The 21,866-nt window shown below is 31.6% G+C and overlaps 1 protein-coding gene across 2 annotated transcripts in view; it reads left to right on the top strand.

The window, feature by feature from the left end:
* LOC145293162 (nuclear pore complex protein Nup50-like) overlaps positions 1 to 21,866 on the top strand; it is a 720,593-nt gene that overhangs the window by 683,825 nt on the left and 14,902 nt on the right. For both annotated transcript variants that reach the window (XM_080139613.1, XM_080139614.1), the window contains one exon: positions 7,507 to 7,767. In XM_080139613.1, the coding sequence (XP_079995739.1) occupies positions 7,507 to 7,767 (261 nt within the window). The remainder of the gene's footprint in view (positions 1 to 7,506; positions 7,768 to 21,866) is intronic.

The raw sequence follows: 21,866 nt of genomic DNA, 5'->3' as shown, positions 1-21,866 counted from the left end.
GCGACAAATGTTGAATATTTATCTTTCTGAAGTCGAGCAAATTAAATAGACAGGCGACCTCCGTTGTTAACTCTGAGATATGATGATTTATATGTGATATAAAAACTTTTAAGAAGTTGTGAACCGACTGACCGCTTCTCTGAAAAAAGCCTTTTGTAGACATACAGAAAAAGCGAACACACATACATACATTTTCGCTTTTATATTTATAGATGGCCCTAACATAGATCCTATAATATTATTTTGCCAACTTTGATCCAAATGAAATGTATTCATCCAAGTTAATTCACTGTAAGAATGTATGTCTTCAAAACCCCAAAAGAGTTTATATTTACAAGCAAATAGGACTTACAGCTTGTATATCTGGAAAAACAACACAAACACATGTGTTGCTCGAGGGGGGGGGGTGAAAAATAGTGTCTAAAGCACAAAACCAGTAACAATGGATTTCTTACTGGCAGCATTACAAGTATAACTGAATAAGTTGTGGACTTTCATTAAATCTATTTGCCGTTATATAAACGTAGAATTTGTTTTTCCAAATGTTATTTTGAGCACATTTATTGTTCTTTTACTTATTACTACTGATGATTAATAACAAATCAACTGCTTTTGTTGAAATTAAATTCAAATAACAGAAATTTTAACCCACATGTGGTTTCATTTTTTAAAGTCACTTGTAATTATGGTAGCAAGATGTCCACGCCTTATTCAGTTATACTTGCAATGTTGCCAGTAAGAAGTCCGTGTTATTGTGCTTTAGACACTATTCTTCAATACACCCATCCCCGAGCAACATGCTTGTGTGTGTTTGTGTGTTGGTTTTCCAGATATACAAGTTGAAATTCCTATTTGCTTGTAAATATGAACTCCTCTTTTTTTTTTGGGGGGGGGGGTTAAGAGATATACATTCTGGCAGTGAATAACTTGTATAAATACATTTCATTTGGATCAAAGTTGGCAAAATAATATAAGATCTATGTTAGTGCCATACATTCCTACAAAAGAAATACAAATTTTTATTTGATTTATAACTAATAAAAAGAAAATGAAAATATATGAATAGGATAATATGAGGTTGGAGCAAACAGAACAGTTGCCCTTCAGTTACTTTGAAGGAGAGGGTGAAGGTGTTAAAGATTATAGATTTATTTAACATTTTTTCAATTAATATTACTATATTTACATTCATTCAGTGCTGATTACATCCATCCTTGTGGGCTCCATTAATATAACAGAATATAATTAAATGTAAAAAATACAATGATGTTTGAGTTGAATCGAAAAGTTGAAGCTTTAGTTAAAGAATCAAAATATTAGTATATGGCATTGCTTTTTGTGATTTTGTCTTTCATAACTTGTGCTTTGTCCTTTTATCCATTTGTATTTTGTCTTTTACATATGATTTATGTGCTGCATAAACTCATCCCATGGACCATGATTAGCATACTACTTTATCTGCTAACACACCAATTATCTCAGAATGGTAAAACTTTTCTGAGAAGTTTGCTTTTGTTTCGATTGTCTTTTGTCATTTAATGGCCAACACTTTTTCATGTAGCTTTTTAATAATACTGCTTTTCATTATAGTTTTTATTTCTTTAAAAAATTCCCTTTAATATTACACATTTGCTTTTTCAATCATATTCTTTTTAACACTGCAACTGTTTATACTCAAACTGAAGTTAAAAAAAAAAAAAAAAATTGAAATTCCCTTTTTATATTTTTATTTTTAGTAATAACTAGACAAGTACTTAAAGCTACATAATAAAACTAATTTTCCTCTATTCCATTAATGGTTATAGATTTCAAATCAAGACCCTTCATATTCTAATCCGTTCCGCCAATTAGTGATGCTTGTTTCCAGAAAATATGCATTTGTTTCGTTCCTTTTCAAACTTTTAATATTTTTTCTCAGTAAACTGTTTTTTAACCATCATTATGTCTATTTAAATTATGTAAATCATTCCCAGCATGCATTAGATTGCTTGTTAAAATAGGACAATGAGGGATGTTCATAAAGAAAATGGACTTTTTTATTATGCATTATTTTTTATTTTAGTAAAACTCAAGATTTGAATAAAGAAGTTTTCCTTTGCCATTGCATGTTTATTAAAGGACTTCATTTAAGGTTGTCAACTGCCACTGAAGACAGGCACAAAACTTCTTAGGCTTTCCCTATTGTTTGGATTCACCTCATAAATTAAGGATTTATTTAAACTCAGGAAGTGCTGCATAGGAGGAAAGCCTGAGTTGTGACAATTTTAATTCTTTTTTGACAGGATCTCCTCTATCAAATTTTCCAGCTTATTCTAGAATTGTGAAGGTTTTTTATGCAAAATATACTGCATTCTTTTTTTTTTGTGTGTGTGTATATAAATATATATATATATATATATATATATATTTATTTAAAAGTTAATTTTTAGAACTTTAACTATTTTGCCTGAAGAGTCAGGTTTATCCTAATGTAACATTATTAACACTGCTACTGTTATAACTACTACTACTACTACTACTGAGGCCTGTGGAAATTCCACAGAAGACTCATTCATATGTAATATATTGATGTTGGCATTCTGTAGATGTTCAGTTTAAATGGAGACGCTCTGATATTATATTTATCTAAGGTAGTACAAACGCGCGGTAAAGCCCGGTCGTAAAATATGCTTAAATATGATATTTTAATTCTTGCAGATTTCGTATATATTATTATAGAGTTAATGTTCTATCGATTTTTATTTTTTATAAAGTTGCGATTTCAAAAATAAAAAATATATATCCATATGACTTGGGTGCATTAGCTTGATTTGAAACCGAAATAAAAAATATATATATATATATATATATATATATACTTGAGTTCTTTCAGCCATAACGGAAACCAAAACTTATGAAGTATGATACAATTATTTATAAAAAAATATATAGATTACTGGAGTGCCATCAGTTATAATCGAAAGCGAAACTAAAACTTATGAAGAATTCTTTCGTAAAATTATGACAAGAAATGGAAGTACATAACAATTAAATAACCCGGATGTAAGTGTGACACAGAAAATAACACACACGCTATCGTATTAATATATAGATACTGCTCATAATAATAAAGAAAGGAGAGAAAAAAGAAGGGATAAATCACTGTGGCAATAACATGACACAACAGAAAATGGCAATCAGGAAAGCTTTACAAGAAAGGAAAGACTGAGGATGGATATCAGTATTCAAACTTTAATGGGAATCTTGAGACTTTTTATCACTCAGATTCCAAGCACACCACCAGCCATTATTAACATGAACATTAAGTGAATTTTAATAGTGATGAATCTCATGAACTCAATTGCCTGGTTTTGCCAGTGATCATGCACTGACAATGATTTGTGTGAGAATTCCTAGTAAGAAATAAGAATAGCCCTTCTTTTAAAGAGTATTTTATGATATTTTGACATAAAATAATCCTATTTAAAACACTACGCAAACCTGACTGTTTCATACTCACATAAATAAATAGTACATAAATACAAGTGTGAAATATGTTTGAGAATTTTCAACTTATTTTGGTTGATACACTAAAATAATAAGTGTCATCATTATCATCATTATTTATATTATGTAAATCATTCCCTGCATGCATTTAATTACCTATTAAAATAGGACAATTTGACCTCATTCAGTTTTGGGCTATACCCAGGGTGGTCAGGAAAATAGAAATAAATATATGAAAGAGGGGAAAAATTGATTTTAGGCTGATTAAGTAGATGCAAATGCCACCATATAAGTCCATAATAGCAACAGAAGCACACCATCCTACGCTTTTCACACACACAATTCACTAAAATTGTTGATCAAATGGGGAAAATTTTGAGAAATAAAGTGGCTGTGATCATATCCTTTAGACACAAATTTTAACTTTATATAAGAAATGAAACTTTTGAATTTAGAAATATGAAAAATTTATATTCCTTGAAATGAAATCTATAATAAAAAATTTCAATTTTCTGTTATATGCGTGTATGTCTTGCTAAAACTTTTGACACATACAACCAACGCTCACAAGATTGGTATCATTGAAAGCTCAGTCTCTCCAACAACAAATATCCAGAAATTGGCCAAAAACATTCATGATTTCACCTTCAACTGGGCCGGTTTTTTTTTTACAAGGAGGAGTAATTTTTTTTTTTGTCAACATTTTTGCAAAGCTATCATACACATTGCAATTACTAGCCTTATTTCAAACGTTGCCAATATTGTTTGTCACGGTAGGTGCGCCGACTAAACCGTTCACATTTATTTCACTTCCTTTTCTTCTTAGCATTACAGGTTCGAGTCTACCTGCCTACTTACTTTCTTTTTTTTTTTTTGTGCTGGCACAAGTACTCTATATTATTTTCATTTGGGGGGGGTAGAGCTACGTTGCTCAATACCCTTACCATAAAACCTCTCTACACTCAGGCAATGCCGGGTATCCCCGCTAGTCAACTTATAAAATTGGAGATGCCACATGTTCTGATTATGTTTTGTGCATAATATTATCACTTCTATTAATTCTGAATTCATGACTAGGTGTGCCATGAATCTCAAAATAAATATCCAACTGTGGCAGATATGTTTTCTTTCCCATTTCCGTAGAGAAGGCAGGTGTCCTACATCTGAAGATGGTGATATTATTAAACTGGCTGGATGCACTTACTGAGGTCAGAAGTTGTGATGAGAGGTACTGTCTGTTGGCTGTACCAGAAGATTTCTCTTGACATACTCTGGGGAAATCATTTCTTTGTGCTTTTTGTTGTATTTATATGGGAAAAATGTGAATAAAAGTTTTTATGTTTTTAATAAAATAAATGGAAAAAACTTATGAAATGATAATGAATATTTGACAACATATCTAATTGGAAAAGATATTTCAATCAAAAACCAAAGATCTGAAAATGTGTGAAAAAAGTTATATTTATTGTTCTATAAATGTTTGCTATTCAAATTTTTCTTGCAAAGATCAAATCTTCCAAACTAATGTGAAATTCACCTTTTAAAATCAATCAGCCAAATGTTTGAGTTTTAACTTTTATGTTTTTTTTTAATGAAATTATATTTTTTCTATGATTTTTTGTAAGCAATTTTTGAAGAGATTATTTACCTATTTAAAAAAAAAAAAAAAAATGATTTAGATTTTGAAAATATTCTCAAGCATTTTTTTAGGACTGTTATTTCTTCTCAATAATGATTTTAACACTGAATTCTATTTTATTTACTTATCTAATGGTGCTCCACCTCTCATTTGGGTCTCCTTTATTTCTATGGCCTTGTATTTTAACCCCCCCCCCGTATTCTTATAATACAATGATTATTCATTCTTATGACCTGACCAAGAAATCTGAATAGCAACTTGAAAATAATTGCCTTGAATGACCACCAAATTTCTATGAATATGCATAAAAACAATAACTGATCCATTATTTATTTATTTTTTTTTTGAATGTTGAACATCATATATACAATGCCATGCTACGTGTGTAGGATGAAAATGAAAGAAAGTATGTGTAATAATGTTATAGACTATGAAACTGTGCCGCGTTCAAATCCAGTTAGATGCACTTGTCAGATTCTTTGTTTCAATTCAATGAACTATCTCCCCTCTCTGGAACTGGATGCCTTTTAACAGCACATCCAGTGACAAGGTGGAATCACTGCTGGGGTAAGCAGAGAAAACATTAGTGTTATTATAGTGTTTTCAATTTGTGCTGTATAATATGGTCAACAGTATCACTTGTTACTCATGGGTGGTGACCCAGGATGCTGAAGGTCAGGTTTTTGGTGGTTGAGCATTTGATGACAAAGAAACTTAAAAGCCATTAGTTGCTATACTCTGCTTTGGTTCTTAATTGGACTAGATAGATGATCAGATTGATTTAATCCGATCAATCAGTTGGTACTGCCAAGCCCCATAATAACAAACAGCTTATGCTTCCACCCACAGCCACTTAATATTCATTAAGTGATACCATTTAACATTCATTCCCATTTATATGAAAGCAGTGAGTCAATATCAATCAATTTGGAAGATAGAAACTGAACATGATTAAGCCCAGACAATCTGATATACTTGGATGGCAGAAACAATGGAGTACAGTTTCTCTAGGACCCATTTTCCATGTAGCGCTGTTATGGCAAAGTGAGTGGGTTTCCCTTTTGTCATATCCCAATTTTGAAATCCAAGATTGGTAGGGAACATGGTTGATAAAACAAATTAAAAATTGTGTTCCATAAAGTCTTTGAATCAGAGTTTGTATGGAAGTCTCTTGAATGGTCAAACAACCACTTAAATGACTGCATATTGACTTGGATTCAGAGACTATATATGAAAGTGAAAAATGCACCTAATCGATTGCAATCGAATCTATTAATAATAATAGTTAACCAAAATATCACCATTCTTGGTTTGGAAGATGTCTAGCGAATTCACACCCAAAAATGTCAAAAAACTCAATGAAACCCTACTTGTGAAGGCTGATAGAAATGCTATGCACATAAATGACTGCAAATAAAAAAAGACATTGAAGCAAATATAAAACCTACCCTCACCAATCCTTAAATTATTCAAAAGGAGTAAAAAGAAATAGAACTTCCTTTGTGTACAATGGAAATAAAGTGGGAATTGAAAAACTATGGTGTAACTGATGTCAAAATGGGCCAAAACAATAGAAAATAGAGAAGAAATTAATAGCAACACCTTCATCCTAATTTTATATACTCTCTTAATACTAAAAAATGATAAAGATTGAATTTAAAATAACAAGGTTAGATCAAGTGAAGCCTCTTCAATGTTTCTGGCATCAGAGATTTGAGAACTATAAAAGCTAAGTGAAAAATGTGATATGAAAAATCCATAGAATAGAAGGTTACACTAATGAATTAATATATTCAAATTAATCTCAAAACCATCCAACCATTCAAAAGGAAAAGTGGATCATCAATAAGAAAATAAAATAATTGAACCCAAATACAAAATAAAAACTTGGGAGAAATTTTTTATTTTGTAAGAAAGTGATGACCTACATAAAAAAATAATACTTATATTAAACATAGTTCAAAGAACAACTAAAACCAAATGAAATAACGAATTGAATTAACTTGATTAAAGAGTTGAAAGCCTTGTTGGAGGAATTAAAATCCTTTGTAATTCGATAGCAAAACAAACTTTTGGTAGCCAAAACATTATCAAACCTCAACGAACTGCTCTTTAAATTAAGGATTAAATTACACTGAATCACTAAGCTCTTGGTCTAAATCTCAAATGATGTAAACCAACACACTAATTACCCATGAATGTTGGGTAAATGCAACTTGTGTGTGTGTGTGTGTGTGTGTGTGTGATTATTTCTAAAATTAAAATAATGCTTTATGATGATCAGTTTTAAAATATTTCAAGTCTGATATTCAAAACTGGGAAAAGATATTGTATTTTATTCCTATGTTTTTTAATTTTTATCTTGTTTCCTTTTTGTATAGATTCATCAACTGACTCAACCAGTATTACCAGCAGCATCAATACGCAGGCTTCTGCATCCATGACCAGCACCTTAGCAACTCCTTTTGTTTCTGTTAGCACCACCACTACGAGCAGCCCTTGGCCAATTAGTTCCATTTCTAATTCTATATTTTCTTCAAGCACTACAACAAAGAGTTCTGTCTTTGGCTCAACTGGGTTCAGCTTCCAAACTTCGGACACGAAGTCTGCTTTTAGCTTTGCTTCAGATGTTGCCAAAATAGGTAAGAATTAGTTTTGGCTTCATGTTTTTTTTTGTTTTTTTTTCAGATGATTACTTTTAACCTTTCTATCTACATATGTCTGTGTTTCTATATATCTCTATCTTTCTGTATATTTCTGTATTTATCTGTTTCCAAATAGATTTTTCTTACAGCATATGGTCACCCCAAATTTAGTACTGGCTAGATTCATGTTGCTCAGCTTTGGCCATCCTACAGGAACTAGTGTATGAAAGTGAATTTATAATAATGATTGAAATTTAAATCTAGCCAGAAATAGAATAACGAATAATAAGTCATCTTTACTGAGTATTGAGATGTTTATTGCCATTTTTATTGTCATTGTTTGTAACAGAATGATGTGATTGGACATAGATGATTAACTAATAACAATTAATGGAAATGTTTTTTATTGTAGTAAATGTTGAAATTGGTTCGAATTTTAATTTTTAAAAGAACAGAGATTGATAATTGTGTATTTGACTGAATTTGAATCAAATATTCATTTTGTAAGATGAAAGCTATTGATTACAAAAATCAAGAAATAGATGAACCCAACATTAACCGAGAGTCTTTTTTGTTTGGCTTATTTGACCTTTTATTTCTTTTCTCTTAATTTCTTGTAAAAAAAAAAATAATACTATTTTGAAAGCATAATTCAATGAAGAAATATATGCATTTAAAAAGTCAATAAGATGTTTTATGAAATATTGAAATTCATATTTCCTTAATACTCTCAAGGTTTTATTATGGTATAACAACTTGTAATATAAAATCTTATAAGAGGCTGCAGATCAATAATTACCCACTACAAAATGTCTGAAATATATATAAGTTTATAATTACATTGAATATATTTAGTAACTTGGTCACTCTTGATTCTGATCATTTTTGCATGATTCTCGATTGATGAGAGATCCCTCCTATCAACGAATCTATTTTCTGTCTAAAAAATGTTTCAAACAATTTTTTTTTATGAAAACCCAGAAAAGAAAATTTTTCGCTTTCCTTAGTAAAAACAAAATAAAAAATTCTCTAAAAATAAAGCAAAAAGATCTAATTAGCATTGGAACAAAAATAAATCTTAATTTGTAATCTCATTTAATCAAAGTGGAATAAGCAACCATTTTCTTTCCTTTTTCTTTCAGAGTTGTTTTAATCTAAATGATTTACCTACTTGTAGCAATTAATCTCAGAATATTCCATTTGCATCTGCCATGATGTGAACTGCTGAACCATTTATTCTGTTCTGATCATCTCGCTATTATGTCAATTGAATCCTCTTACTGGCTTTATTTGCAAACACTTGACATGCACGCATGCTTAGTTCAAGATCAGCCGAGGTTCATTAAACAATAAAAAAAATTGTTTGCTTCAAAACTAATGGCTAACAAAAGATTGACTAATGCCATTTTTAACGTAAAAAGTCAATGGCTTTACGTACAAAAGAAAATAAGGATTATTATCAGTCTTTAATGAGAAAAATCAACAATGCAAGAAGTGTAATCTTTTTTCGTTTATTTTATTTCCATACCCTCTTTTCACAACATCACTAACGGTTTTTAACACGAGCACGGACGAATAGTATTCATTTAATTTTTGAAAAAAAATTCTGTTTTTGACAATTTAACAATTTTTTTTTTCATTACTTTCTTTTTGTTTTACATGATTTTGATTCTAGAAAATGTTTAAAATTTAAGTTCAATTTTAAGAAGAAATTGAAATTCAGGGAATCTGGCTTAATTTGTGTTTAATAAATAGGGATTAAATTCAATGCAGATCTGAAACATTCAAATTTTCAAATGCGAGGCTGTGCCTATATTATACCCCCGCCCCCCTAAAACCTATTAAAACATTTCTAAAAAACTGAAATTTCAAGAATATTTGTTAATTAAGGTCTCTAATAGCTAAAATCATTAAAATTTCACAAAGGCTTCCACGCTCTTTTTGCCTCCTCCTCCTCCTTGCACAAGACTAAATTAAACTAAATATAGCCTACATGACTACCTTTACACCTTGCAGCTGTGTTACAAAATTTATGATGATCACTTAGTTTTAGGAGTGAACCCTATACATATAAGCATATAAACTCTCTCTCATATATATATATATATATATATATATATGAGAGATAGAAAAAGATTGCTGTTTTGAAAGCAAACTATTCTATCTATTAATAACATATGCAAGAAATTATTAAAAAAAAATGTTAATATTTATTCAAAACAAATATAATTGGTTATCTGAAAGTTGACATAGAAATTTTCTTTTTATTAATGGCATAAGCAGCCGATGCCGTGAAGGTGGTTACTAAAAAATAACAAACTGTTAAATAAGTTCCAAATCAGAATAAGTTTGAGTTGAAAAAACTGAAGTGAAATACATCTTCATATCAAAAAAAAAAAAAAAAATGTTTAAGGGAACAAAAGAAAAGAAAATGTTAATCAGAATCAAAGATTAATTTATCAGATTGTTATCAATAACAAACTCTGAAAATCTTACAAGATAACTTTAGATGTTACCCTACATTATGCAAGTAATGACATTTATACATGTGCAAACAGTTATTTTCTCCTACTCTTAATCAGCATTCCTCCTACTTTCAGTATATTACAATAGTATTTTGTTCTCATTGAAATTGTGTTTCTCTAAATTTATGAAATTCACAATTCTTTGATTAGCACAAATTATTTCATTTTTATTTTCCAATACTTGAAATGAAATTGAATTTCATCTAGTTGAGTTTTTTTAATCACTTTTAACTTGTGAATTGTTTTTGCATGTGATTGAAGATCTTTTCTACTATTTGAACCCAGTTTACCAATTCAATTATGCCACTCAATTACACAATATTTTACTTGAGTTAGAAACGCTATGTGTTAAAACTAGAAAAAAAATTTAAAGAAAATTTAAGAAATTCATAATTTACAAACAAATTTTGATAGAATCTTTTTAAATTAAAAATGTGCTAAAATATATTATTTTCAAGACTATTTAAATTGAATATCTAAAAATCATTTCTATTTATTTTCTAAAGTAATTGAAATGATTATGAAAAAACTGATAAAAGCCTTCAAACTTGTCCAATTCCAAGTTTCATTCTGTAACTTCACCCCCAACATTCATTTTGTCATTTGTAGGTCGAATGGTATGTTGCGAATAAATAAAACAAAAACACATTTTATTTTTAATTTTGCATGAAAAAATGTTATGTGGTTGAAAACTTTTACAAACAGATCACCAACCGTTCTCTTCTTTTTTTTTTATATATATTTCTCAAAAAGAATTCTAATTTCTAAACTTAACATTCAATAAAAAGCTTGAAATAGATTTGTTGTCTTAAAAATAAAAAGGAAAATAATTACCAAGTATTTTTTTTTTTTTTTGTCTTTGAATGGAAACAGAAATAAAGGTCTTAAAACGTTGCGGTGAGGGGGTTATGGAAGAGTTTCACTTCTGTCTTCTCTCACTTTTTTGGACTGAGTGAGCCAACCATTTACGTTCATCTTGTACAAGTTTTGTGCCAGTGTGTTACCTGCAAAATAACTGCAACCATGTTGAATATTCTTTCACTGTGCCGAAATCCAACTTCTAACATTCAATTATTTCACAGTGACTGCTGTTCAATTAACAAATAAAAACCTTGGATTATAAGATAGGTTCATATTTAGAATATATGTTTATTTAATTGTAAATCACATTTTTGCTATTTATTTGTAAACCTGTGATGACCTAATCTGGTGAAGGTCATTATGACCCAGTAATGGGTCAAATATAAAGTTAGATACTATTTCTGAAATGAGGAATTGTTGTTGTTTATGTTTTGTTCTTTTCCTGATTATAGTTGTACTATCTGGCATTTCTCAATATAAGTTGAGATAAAGCATCATACTAGACATTAGATTTATAACTAAAATAAAAATCATCATATATTGTCCTAGTGGATACTTAGCATAGTGGATAAAGCCGTTGGTTAAGAAATATTCTAGAATTTCTACCTTGAGGTTGTGAGTTTAATCTCCAGTGAAGCTTACGGACAAAAGACATCTGAAGAAGGCTGTAGAATACAATAGCTGAAGTTGTGAATTTAAGATTAGTGTTAGGGTAATTATTTGGGAATTAGACAAATCAGAACTTTTCAAGCCTTTGGAGACATTTGAGCCTAATTTGCAATTCCCAAAACAATCCTTTTAATTGCTTTTTTTTTTTTTTTTTTTTTTTTTAAACATAATTTTCCATTCCTGATATTAATGATGAAATAATAAATATTCACTGGTTTTAAATTACCAGTGAAGTTAAAATGTATAGCTTATAATAATGAATCCCGGTAATAATCCCAGGGTGGATAAATAGGTAAATATGGTAGAAATGAAAAAATATAAAAATCTTACAGTAAGTTTATTAAAAGCTTGGATATAATACATAAAAGGAAAACATTAAGAAATTATAGATATAAGGGGTGTGCACTAAGTAATGCCCCTGACCCACTTCCCATAGCAGTAGAGCAACGAAACTTGGCACAGTTATTAGTCTTTCACTACATAGGAACCACCCAGTGTTATGCATTTCTCCCATTGTTTGATGCAGCTATGGACACCGTTTTTGTAGAACACCCCAGGTTGGTCCTCCAACCACAACGTGACTTCAGAAATCAAGGCTGCATCATCTAGGAAACGCTTTCCTTTCAAAAACCACTTCATGGCTGGAAAGAGGTGAAAGTCAGATGGTGCAAGGTCAGGAGAGTAGGGAGGATGGGGTAGGATTTCATAACCACACGCCCGTGCTTCTGATCTGGCGACATGTGAGTTGTGGACTGGAGCATTGTCCTGCAGGAGGAGGGTACCGTTGCTGGTCCTGTCCCCGCCTCTTGATTTTGATAGCTTCCCTTAATTTCCTCAAAAGTGAAGCATAATAGGCTCCTGTAATTGTGGTACCCTTTGCCAGGAAATCTGTCATCACTACTCCGTCCTGGTCCCAGAAGACTGTGAGCATGACCTTGCCAGCGGAGGGCTGCACCCTTGCCTTCTTTGTCCAAGTGCTTCCACTGTATTGACTGGGCTTTGGTCTCTGGATCATAGTGATAGACCCAGGTTTCATCCTGTGTAATCAGTCTTTTGAAAAACTTTGACTCATCTTCTTGGCACATTGCCAAATTCATCCTCAAGCACTCGACACGTTCTCGCTTCTGGAATGGTGTAAGCAACCTGGGAATCCATCTGGCAGACACCTTATACACATGCAAATGGTCATGAATGATAGTTTCCACAGACCCTGTACTAATCTTGACATCTTGGGCTATTTGGCGAATAGTAATGCACCGATCTTTCAAAATGGCAGCCTCAACTTGACACAGATGCCTCAACAATGGCAGAAGGGGGGCGACCAGGTCTGGGAGCTGTTTCCACAGACTCAGCCATGTTTGAATTCACGATGCCAGCATTTTACAAGGTCATATGATGGGGCATTATCACCATAAGTTTCTTTCATTTCATCAAAAGTCTCCTGTGCGTCCTTTCAAATACAAAAACCGGATCACTGCTCGACATTCAACAGGCTCCATTTCACACCTGACTCAGTTCAAACACCTGTAAAACAGAAACCACAATTAATTTAGAGAGCTGTAAGCTGCCACATAACCCGTAGGGATATAAATCTTTGCACATGCAAAATCTTAGCTAGATCAGAGAACTTGAAGTGGGTCAGGGGAATTACTTATTGCACACCCCTCGCATGTTTGAAAGTTAAGGAGGACCTTCAGATACCCCCCCCCTCCTTTTCCTCACAAAAAGTGAGGATCACTTTCATGTATAAATTTAACATAAAAAGATCAGACATTTTGTGGCCTGTGTCTAACCAAATAGTCTTTTTGTTTTTATAAAAGAAATATATTGTGTATTTTTTGACAGCTCCTTCCCTAAAGAAAAATAAAACTTTAACCCTATCACTAACTAAATCCAGGTGCCTCCCACCTCTGAAGACAAAAAAAACAAACCCTTACTACTAATCCTAAGTTCAGGTGGTAGCAGCCTACACCTCCAAAGAACAAAAGCATAGTTACATCTAAGATTTAACACAATAACAAAAAACAAATTTTAATGTTCTTGGTTCAATATTGGGTGTGGAGGGGCTACACCCTATTTAAAACTCTAGGATGTGAAGGCTAGTTCCTGAAAACTTAAACAAATCAATGTTGCTTAAAAACAATTGAATAAATACTTATTTGAATAAGAACAATCAAGTTTATTCGTTAAAAAATAACAATAGATTTTAAGATATTTATTCTTAATTTTTTTTTTTTTTTTTTTTACAAAGGAGTCCCCACTTATCAAGACCCAGGAGCCACTCGAGGATAAGGTTTAATAAGCGTACAGTGGTCGATGGGACAATGTCGTAATAATTGTTAGTAGTGGAAATTTGGTAAATTGGATTACTTAAGGGGAATGGCTCATCAAGAACTTGTTTACGTTGGACGACCATATTATAGTCAGCTGGAAAGCAGGAAAAAGGAAGAGAGTTCCACAGGCGTGCAGTTCTAAGAAAGAAACTTTGTTCATGGAATCTACATTTAGGTTTAGGCACAAATAAAGAGTGGGGGAAATTATTAATAGTGTTTTCAGCTAGACGAGTGGTTCTCATGAAAGTTTAGCGAGGGGGGGGCATAGATTGGAGCTCAGACGAGCACTTGCTATGAAAATAATGATAAAGCAGAGACAGGCTTGCAACATCTCTTCTGTGAGATAGAGGTTGCAGGGAAGAGAAAAGGGAGTTCTCCATTTGGCTACAAAGTCTATTTTGAACTCTGTCAAGGCAGGATAAGAACTTCTAGCAGCTCCTGCCCAGATGTGGTAACAGTACTCCATCCTTGGACATACCTGACTCTTATATAGTTAGAGAATTGCATCAGCAGTGAGATATCTACTGGATCGATAGAAGGATCCCACCATTTTCCCAGCATTCTTGGCAACAGATTTGATGTACGTGTTCCATTTTAGATCAGGAGCTTGTCAAAACATGGAGCCTCCTTAATATGAGAGCCATTCATTTCAATTGATGCCAGATGGGGATCAGAATGTTGATGTAAGGACAGAAGTTTGGTTTTAGATGCATTAAAAGTAACCAGCCACTTCTTTCCCCAGATGGCTTAGCTTCTTTCTAAAACAGATCTCCCCTTCAATGTAAAGAAATTAATTTTATTTGTTCGAAAACAACAAACTAAATGTTTGTATTTTTTGGACTACTGTTCTCATCTACGTTTTGGTTGATGTAACCTCCAACCTTTTTCAACTTGTTTACTTCTGAAATCTGATCAGAATTTTGAACGAAACCTTTTATTTAATCCATGGTGATAACTTGTTCTCATTTCATCAGCCATGACTTAAGCCTTAATGAAATAATTACTTATTTTCAGCACCTATAGTTCAGCATGCTATCTATTGAGCGAATTCCTATTCGATATAATCACTCCATACATTTGCAAATATCCATTGCATGTCGATAATACACTTATTTATTCCAACTAGATGGTGAGAGTCTAGACGTAGTAAGTCTGTTCGCAAAAGTACCTATTGACAAGAATTTGACTATGGGATAAGTTAACTTCAGATACTTCACCATGGATTTAAACCAGTATCTCAATAGATAATCTGATGGTTTTTAATGTGAGGAAAATCCTGCTCCAGCAAAAAACAAAAAGGGCACCATGGAGTAGAAATTGCCTTAGTCTATAATGATTTCAAATTGACAAATTAGGAACAAGGCCATTAAAAATGTGAAGATTTTTTTTATCTTAATTATAAGTTAGAATTATGATTGCAATCACCACAATATCACATTTACTCTAGTATGTATTTAAAATATTGCCAATGTGTTAAAATTTTACACACAAGATACTCTGATTACACACTGGTGAAAAGGATAACAAACTGTAATTGTGAATTTACGCAACAAACAACTAAATTAAAAACAAATGTTAAATGATTAAATAAGAATTAAAATATAAATAAAATTATTCTGAAGCAAAGTTATTTTATTGTTCATCTGATTTGATTTCAATTGTATTTCTTGTTTTGAAATGAATTGCATTTTAATGGAATTTTTGCTCCCTATTTACTTACCTCTTGAAGAGAGCAAATTTACACACAGATAATCTAATAGGTGGACAAGAAAGTTCTTGCAGTTTTTAACTTTTAAATTCCGAGATACATATTTCAGCTCAAACAAAAATTTATTGATCAAGATAAGCACTGTCAGAATCAAGACACTTTTGCCAATGCAAAACAAGTGTATGTAACATAAAAATATTGTGTTCTGATAGCGGTGAAGTTGCTTAGGTTTTTGAAACATTTCTCAAGCAGAAAGTTGTCAAGATGCTTGAAAAAGTGGTAGTCAGTAGGTGAGAGATCTGGAGAGTATGGCAGATGAGGCAGTTTTGTTGCCCAATTCGTTCAACTTCTGCACCGTGTGCTCAGGTATTATTATGGCAGAGAATTGGGTCTTTTCTGTAGACTAATGCTGGGTGTTGTTGTTAAAGTTTCTGATGCATTTCATTCATTAGTTGACAGTAATTTTCTGCTGCAATGGTTTCACCTGCATTAAAAAAACTGTAATTGATGAGACTAGTTGCAGACCACCAAACAGCATGACCTTCATTTTAGTGCAACTCTGGCTCAGGAAGTGTCACAGAGCTTCATCTGTGTCTAACGACTGAGCTGAGCATTGCCAGTTGTTGTAAAGAACTCACTTTTCATCACAAGTCACAACTCGGTCAAGAAACGGGCCATTCTTGTTGTGTAAAAGAAAGAAAGATGACACTTCATAATGGCATTTCTTTTTGTTGTCAATTCGTGAGGCACTCACTCATAAAATGTTTTTTCTTTCCAGTCTCTTTCAAGTGGTTGGAAATCATTAGATATGTTACGTCTAATTCAGAAACAACTTCTTGATCAGTTGTGTACGGATTTGCTTTGACTAAGGCTCTTAATTTATTATTGTCAACATTTAATGGTCGATTATTATGCTCATCATCTTCAAGATTCATCATTGCCATGAAATTTCTTAAACCACCATTTGTGCTGTGCATTCAGTAGTGGTTCCTGGGCCAAACGCTTCGTTGATATTGCAAGGCAAAAAATTGTGCAAGTTTACTTTTTTTCCATTCAACATTCTAATTTAAACGATTAGATAAAGCGAAAAGCCCTCTTGAAAATGATGAAGTAAAGACATTATAACGAAAACTTATTTGAAATCAAAATTAAAAATTCTGTAAGAACTTTCTTATCAATAGGTTGAAAAGAATGATAGTGCCCTCAAAAAGGAAATTGGATCAAAAATTTTCATTTTTTTTTTCAGTCTAGAAGGATATCTCTTTAGTGAATGAGAACAGAAAAGGTGATGTGTAATATCAGGTGTTGATGGGTATACATCAAATAAAAATTTTATGTTCAAAATTAAATTAAAATTTGAATAAACAAAACGTTTTATGTTATGCACATGTTATTGTGTAAAAACAATATTTTAAATTTTAGGGAAAGCAAACAAGTATTTGTTTTTATTTAAGATTTTTCCATGAAAGATTTGAGCATCCAGCTTGAATTTTATTTTAAATAAGTTTTTGTATAGTTTTATCTTTAAATTTGTAAACAAATCTACCTTGAAGATGATATGAACAAAACCACCAGTGTCTTGTTTTTAAATACCAAACAATTAAAAGATAAAATATGAAATAATTTCATACAAAAGTGACTACTAGCATATGTCAATATGTAGCATGTAACCGTTTCTTTCAAAGCGTCCTGTTTATCTGCGTATTTGCTTAGCATCAACCACTTTTACATTAGCAGAAAATCTAAAAAAAAATGGCATTTTCTTTACAGTTTGAGCATTTATGTGTATTTTTTTTAGTATTTTAACGCTTCATTTTATTTATTTATGACATAAAATAGAATTTTCACTGTAAATCATTTGGAAGCATTAAGATTATGAAAAAATTGTAAAACTTGACTGAATGATAAAGAGAATCTGCTATGTTATATAAGTTTGATGTAAATTCACCCACAGGTTGTACGATATAACATTCTTTCATGTAGGTGGTCAATTCACATTAACATAGCAAATTAAACTCACCCCATGCCACCTGCAAAAATCAAACAAGTAAGTTTAAACAAGTTTTTTACTATCTTGAAAGACTTATAAAATAATCTCTTGTAATTGTTTATTATTGTTAGGTATAAAGCCCTACCTACAAACATATCCAGCAACCCTCTTTCATTCAATTCAGTTTCAATTTTATAAAGTTGATTATCATGTCACTGTTGTGTTGAGGCAAAAGAAAAATTATCCTACTATCATGTCCATGATTACAATTTCAATTCTCTGCAACAGCATACTATTTCAGTCATCCAATCATGCAAATTGCTTGAAAACCTCTTACAATCAGAAAATAACCATAAGCTGGAAACACTGTAGTTGTAATTTTAATAAAAAAAAAAGTGTGTTAAAACCGATTTGGAAATGTATTTTATGATAGAGTAACAGACTATTTGCTGTTGATGGAGGTTTGATCACGAACGGAGAGCACATACTATTATAGAAGAAAAACAAATTCTATTAAATTATGAAAGAGTAAATCAAGTGAAAAATGGTTTTAATATTGTTCATTTATTAAGATTTTTGAAGCTTATTTGCATCCAATTTTATAAACAGGGATCCAAACAACATTATGCTGAAATGATCCTTGGCACCTGCCACTACGTGCTTCATTGATGGAACTGCGAATGGCTTACGCTTGTAATGGAAACAGTCTCGGGCCGCTGTGCCTGGTCGGCCATTATACGAGATACAATGAACTTGTTGGATTGAGCCAGCTCAACTGATCCAGCAACAAGTTCAAGCAACATTACATTAACATGAATTTTAGTCTTATAGAAATTTGGTTCAATTAATGATTTAATCAACAAATAATACCTTGCATTTATCATTTAAATTCATAGATAAAAAGTAGATTTATCTTTAAAAAATTAAAAACAATTTGCTTTAAAAAAAGCATTGTTTACAAAAAATGCCACAAAAATGAAAGTGAACTCCCAAACAAGGCTGAGTGGGTAAAGTCAGAATACATATAAATATGGTGTCTACAAGTCAACAGAAAATTTAAATGAAAAGAACGAAAAGACTCTGGAAATAATCTTTTATTGAATATTAATATCAAGTAGATACATTTTCATAGTAATGTATTTTTTTAGGTGGTATTTTTGTTGTGACCAATAGCTGTCGGATTCAATCAATTAGAAACTTCTAATACAGAACAGCAGGCGAAATGGCTAGCTTTTCAAAAATGGAATTTTGTTGTATTCTCCATTTTCTTTTGGATGTTATCTTATAATGTATGAAATCTTTACTATCAATTGAACTCTTTGAATATTGTTCAATTGCTAATTCAGACATTGCTTACACAGTAAATGTCCACTTCATTCGATGGATTTCTGGATATTTTTTTAACTTATCAGAATCAGATCAATGGTTGTGTCCAAATCAACTGTGATCTTCATAATATGTCATTAATATTATTACAGAGGACCATGATCAACACACTTCGATTCAACAATTCGTATGAGTTTAATTTGTAAGAAATAATTCCCACTGATTATTTATGACATAAAATTAGAATTTTCACTGCAAATCATTTGCAAGCGTTAAGATTATGAAAAAATTGAAAAACTTAACTGTTTAATATTTAGATGAAAAGAATTTGGTATGGCATGCAAGTTTGATGTATTATCCACAGGTGGTATGAGATAGCATTCTTTCATGTACGTGGCCAATTTACATGAACATAGCGAACTGAACTCACACCATAACACGCATAAAAATTAAACAAGTTTAAAAAGAAGTTTTTTTATTATCTTGAAAGTTGTTGCTGTATCAAGTGTGGCATAAAAAACTGTCATGTATGCAAGTGATTTTTGAATATTAATTTTAAAAAGTGTCTACCTATGAAAAATTCACACCTTAAACATTTTAGAATTGCTAAGCAGAAGTAAGTGGTTTTCATTTTTGTTATATTTGGTGAGAAATACATTTTGATCTTTACTTAAAAGGTATGATACTGAATGTAGGGGTTAGATCTCCACAAAATGTTGGTTAAAAATGAGCATTGAAGGGCATACTTTATAATTATCGAAATGATACAAAAATGATGCAAAAGAAAAAAGGGGGCATTTTTTAAAAATTTCCTTTCTTTTTGCAGTATTTTTATTTGTAAAATAAGTTGTCTATTTTAAAAAATGTTTATGAAAATCATTCTTGTCAATTATGTTCAATTGTTTATGAAAACTATTCAAATAACATTTTATTAATTTATTGTAAATCGGCTTTGTTTTAAAAGAGAAATCTTTAATTGCGTCAGTGTTTGAGAAAAAGTAATTAGAAATATTTACTCAAGTATTTTTACTTTGGAGAAAATACATTACTTGGGCTTTCATGGTAATCTTGGGGTGGGTGCTGTAACTAAATTCACAAAGAATTTAAATTGATGATAATATCAGAATTGTCTCATCACTAAAATACCGAGTGGAACGATAAAATTGTCGCCTTAGAAAAGTCATGATTCCATTTCCATTTGATGAAAATCGGTTTTCTTTTTTTTTTTTTGTTGCAGACTATCCACTAGTTGGTTAGTTGTGTAAAAACCCCAAAAGCAATAGGAGCATTCTATCATGTCTGAAAGTGACACAAGGTTCAACGAGCGAGATCAGAGATGCGCCACTGTACAACTCATGCTCTCTACCAAGTTATGAAAACAGGACCATTTCCAGCACCTTTAAAAATGCAAATCTGGACGGTTCAACAAAGTTTCTTGCCACAATTATGGTCTTTGGTGTGATTTCAAGTGACAGCCACATCATGCCACCTCACATCTTCGAAGTCGGCTTGAAAATCAACACTAAAGTGTACCTGGATGTGTTGAAGAGTGTGGTGATCCCCTTATGCAATCAGGTGGTTGATGGCAAACCCTGAGTGTGGCAGCAGGACTTGGCGCTGGCCCACAAGTCCAAACAGACCGACTCTTGGTTTCAGGAGTGTTACAACTTTGTACCCTTCTCTCACTGGCCTCCCCTGATCTGAACCTGCTGGACTACTTCACTTGGTTATATGTTGAGAACATCACCAACATGACCTCCCACAACACTAAAGCCAGCCTGATCACTACCATCTGTCGAGTATTCGCTGAGCTCCTACCGGCACTTGTGGAAAAGGTATGCTCCCAGTTCTGGACCTGTATTGAGGTGGTGATTGAGGCTGAAGACGGCTACATTGAATAGATGTCAGCTCTACTACATAATCAAGTTACTGGAATTGATTTTTTTCTATAAGTTTTAAAATAAAGCTGTAGGGTTTTCTTTAGGGTGACATATTTATCGTTGCACCCGATATATTTCAATGTTGTAGGTTTTGATTATCTATATGCATTGTTCAGAAATATGATTTTTTTAAAAAATCTTTTGAGATATTTCAGTGCCATAAGCTTTGTCTATATATACATAGTCACAGTTTGGTAATTTGAAAAAAGATAAATATATATACTTGACTACACGTATATATAATTTCACTTAAATGTGGTTAGAGTGAACAAAGTAGCAATATGGCTGTGACATCCTAGTTGCTCTCAATATGTTTATATTTACTTGTTTATTTTTTCGTTGTTTTAAATATATTATACAAAAAAAATAAACATCATTAGCGATCAAATATGAATCTTATTTTGTTGGAGGAGAATAAGATTGCATGAATCAATAGAAGATATACGAATTGGGCTCAAATTAAAAAAAAAATATATATAAATAAAACCATAATTTGGCAAAATAAAGGCTCAAAAATAACATTTTTATTTATTCATTTTGTGTTTGTATCCTGTAATCTACCAATTTTTGACATTTAACTCGTAGTAACTGATTCATATTATTTGTAATCAATTTTTTATCCTCACAATCGATTGTACCTTGTTTGATTACACAATTGAAAAAAACAATCGCAGGCAAACACCTAGAAATTATTTACTTATATTTAAACTGATTTTTTATTTTTATTTCTCAACCACTAGTTGA

Source organism: Euprymna scolopes, chromosome 14 (genome assembly GCF_053919585.1).
Source record: "Euprymna scolopes isolate OS-2025 chromosome 14, ASM5391958v1, whole genome shotgun sequence".
In the NCBI taxonomy this organism is placed as follows: Eukaryota; Metazoa; Mollusca; class Cephalopoda; order Sepiida; family Sepiolidae; genus Euprymna; species Euprymna scolopes.
The sequence above is the reverse complement of the archived record's forward strand: the minus strand, read 5'-3'. Positions and strand labels throughout refer to the sequence as shown.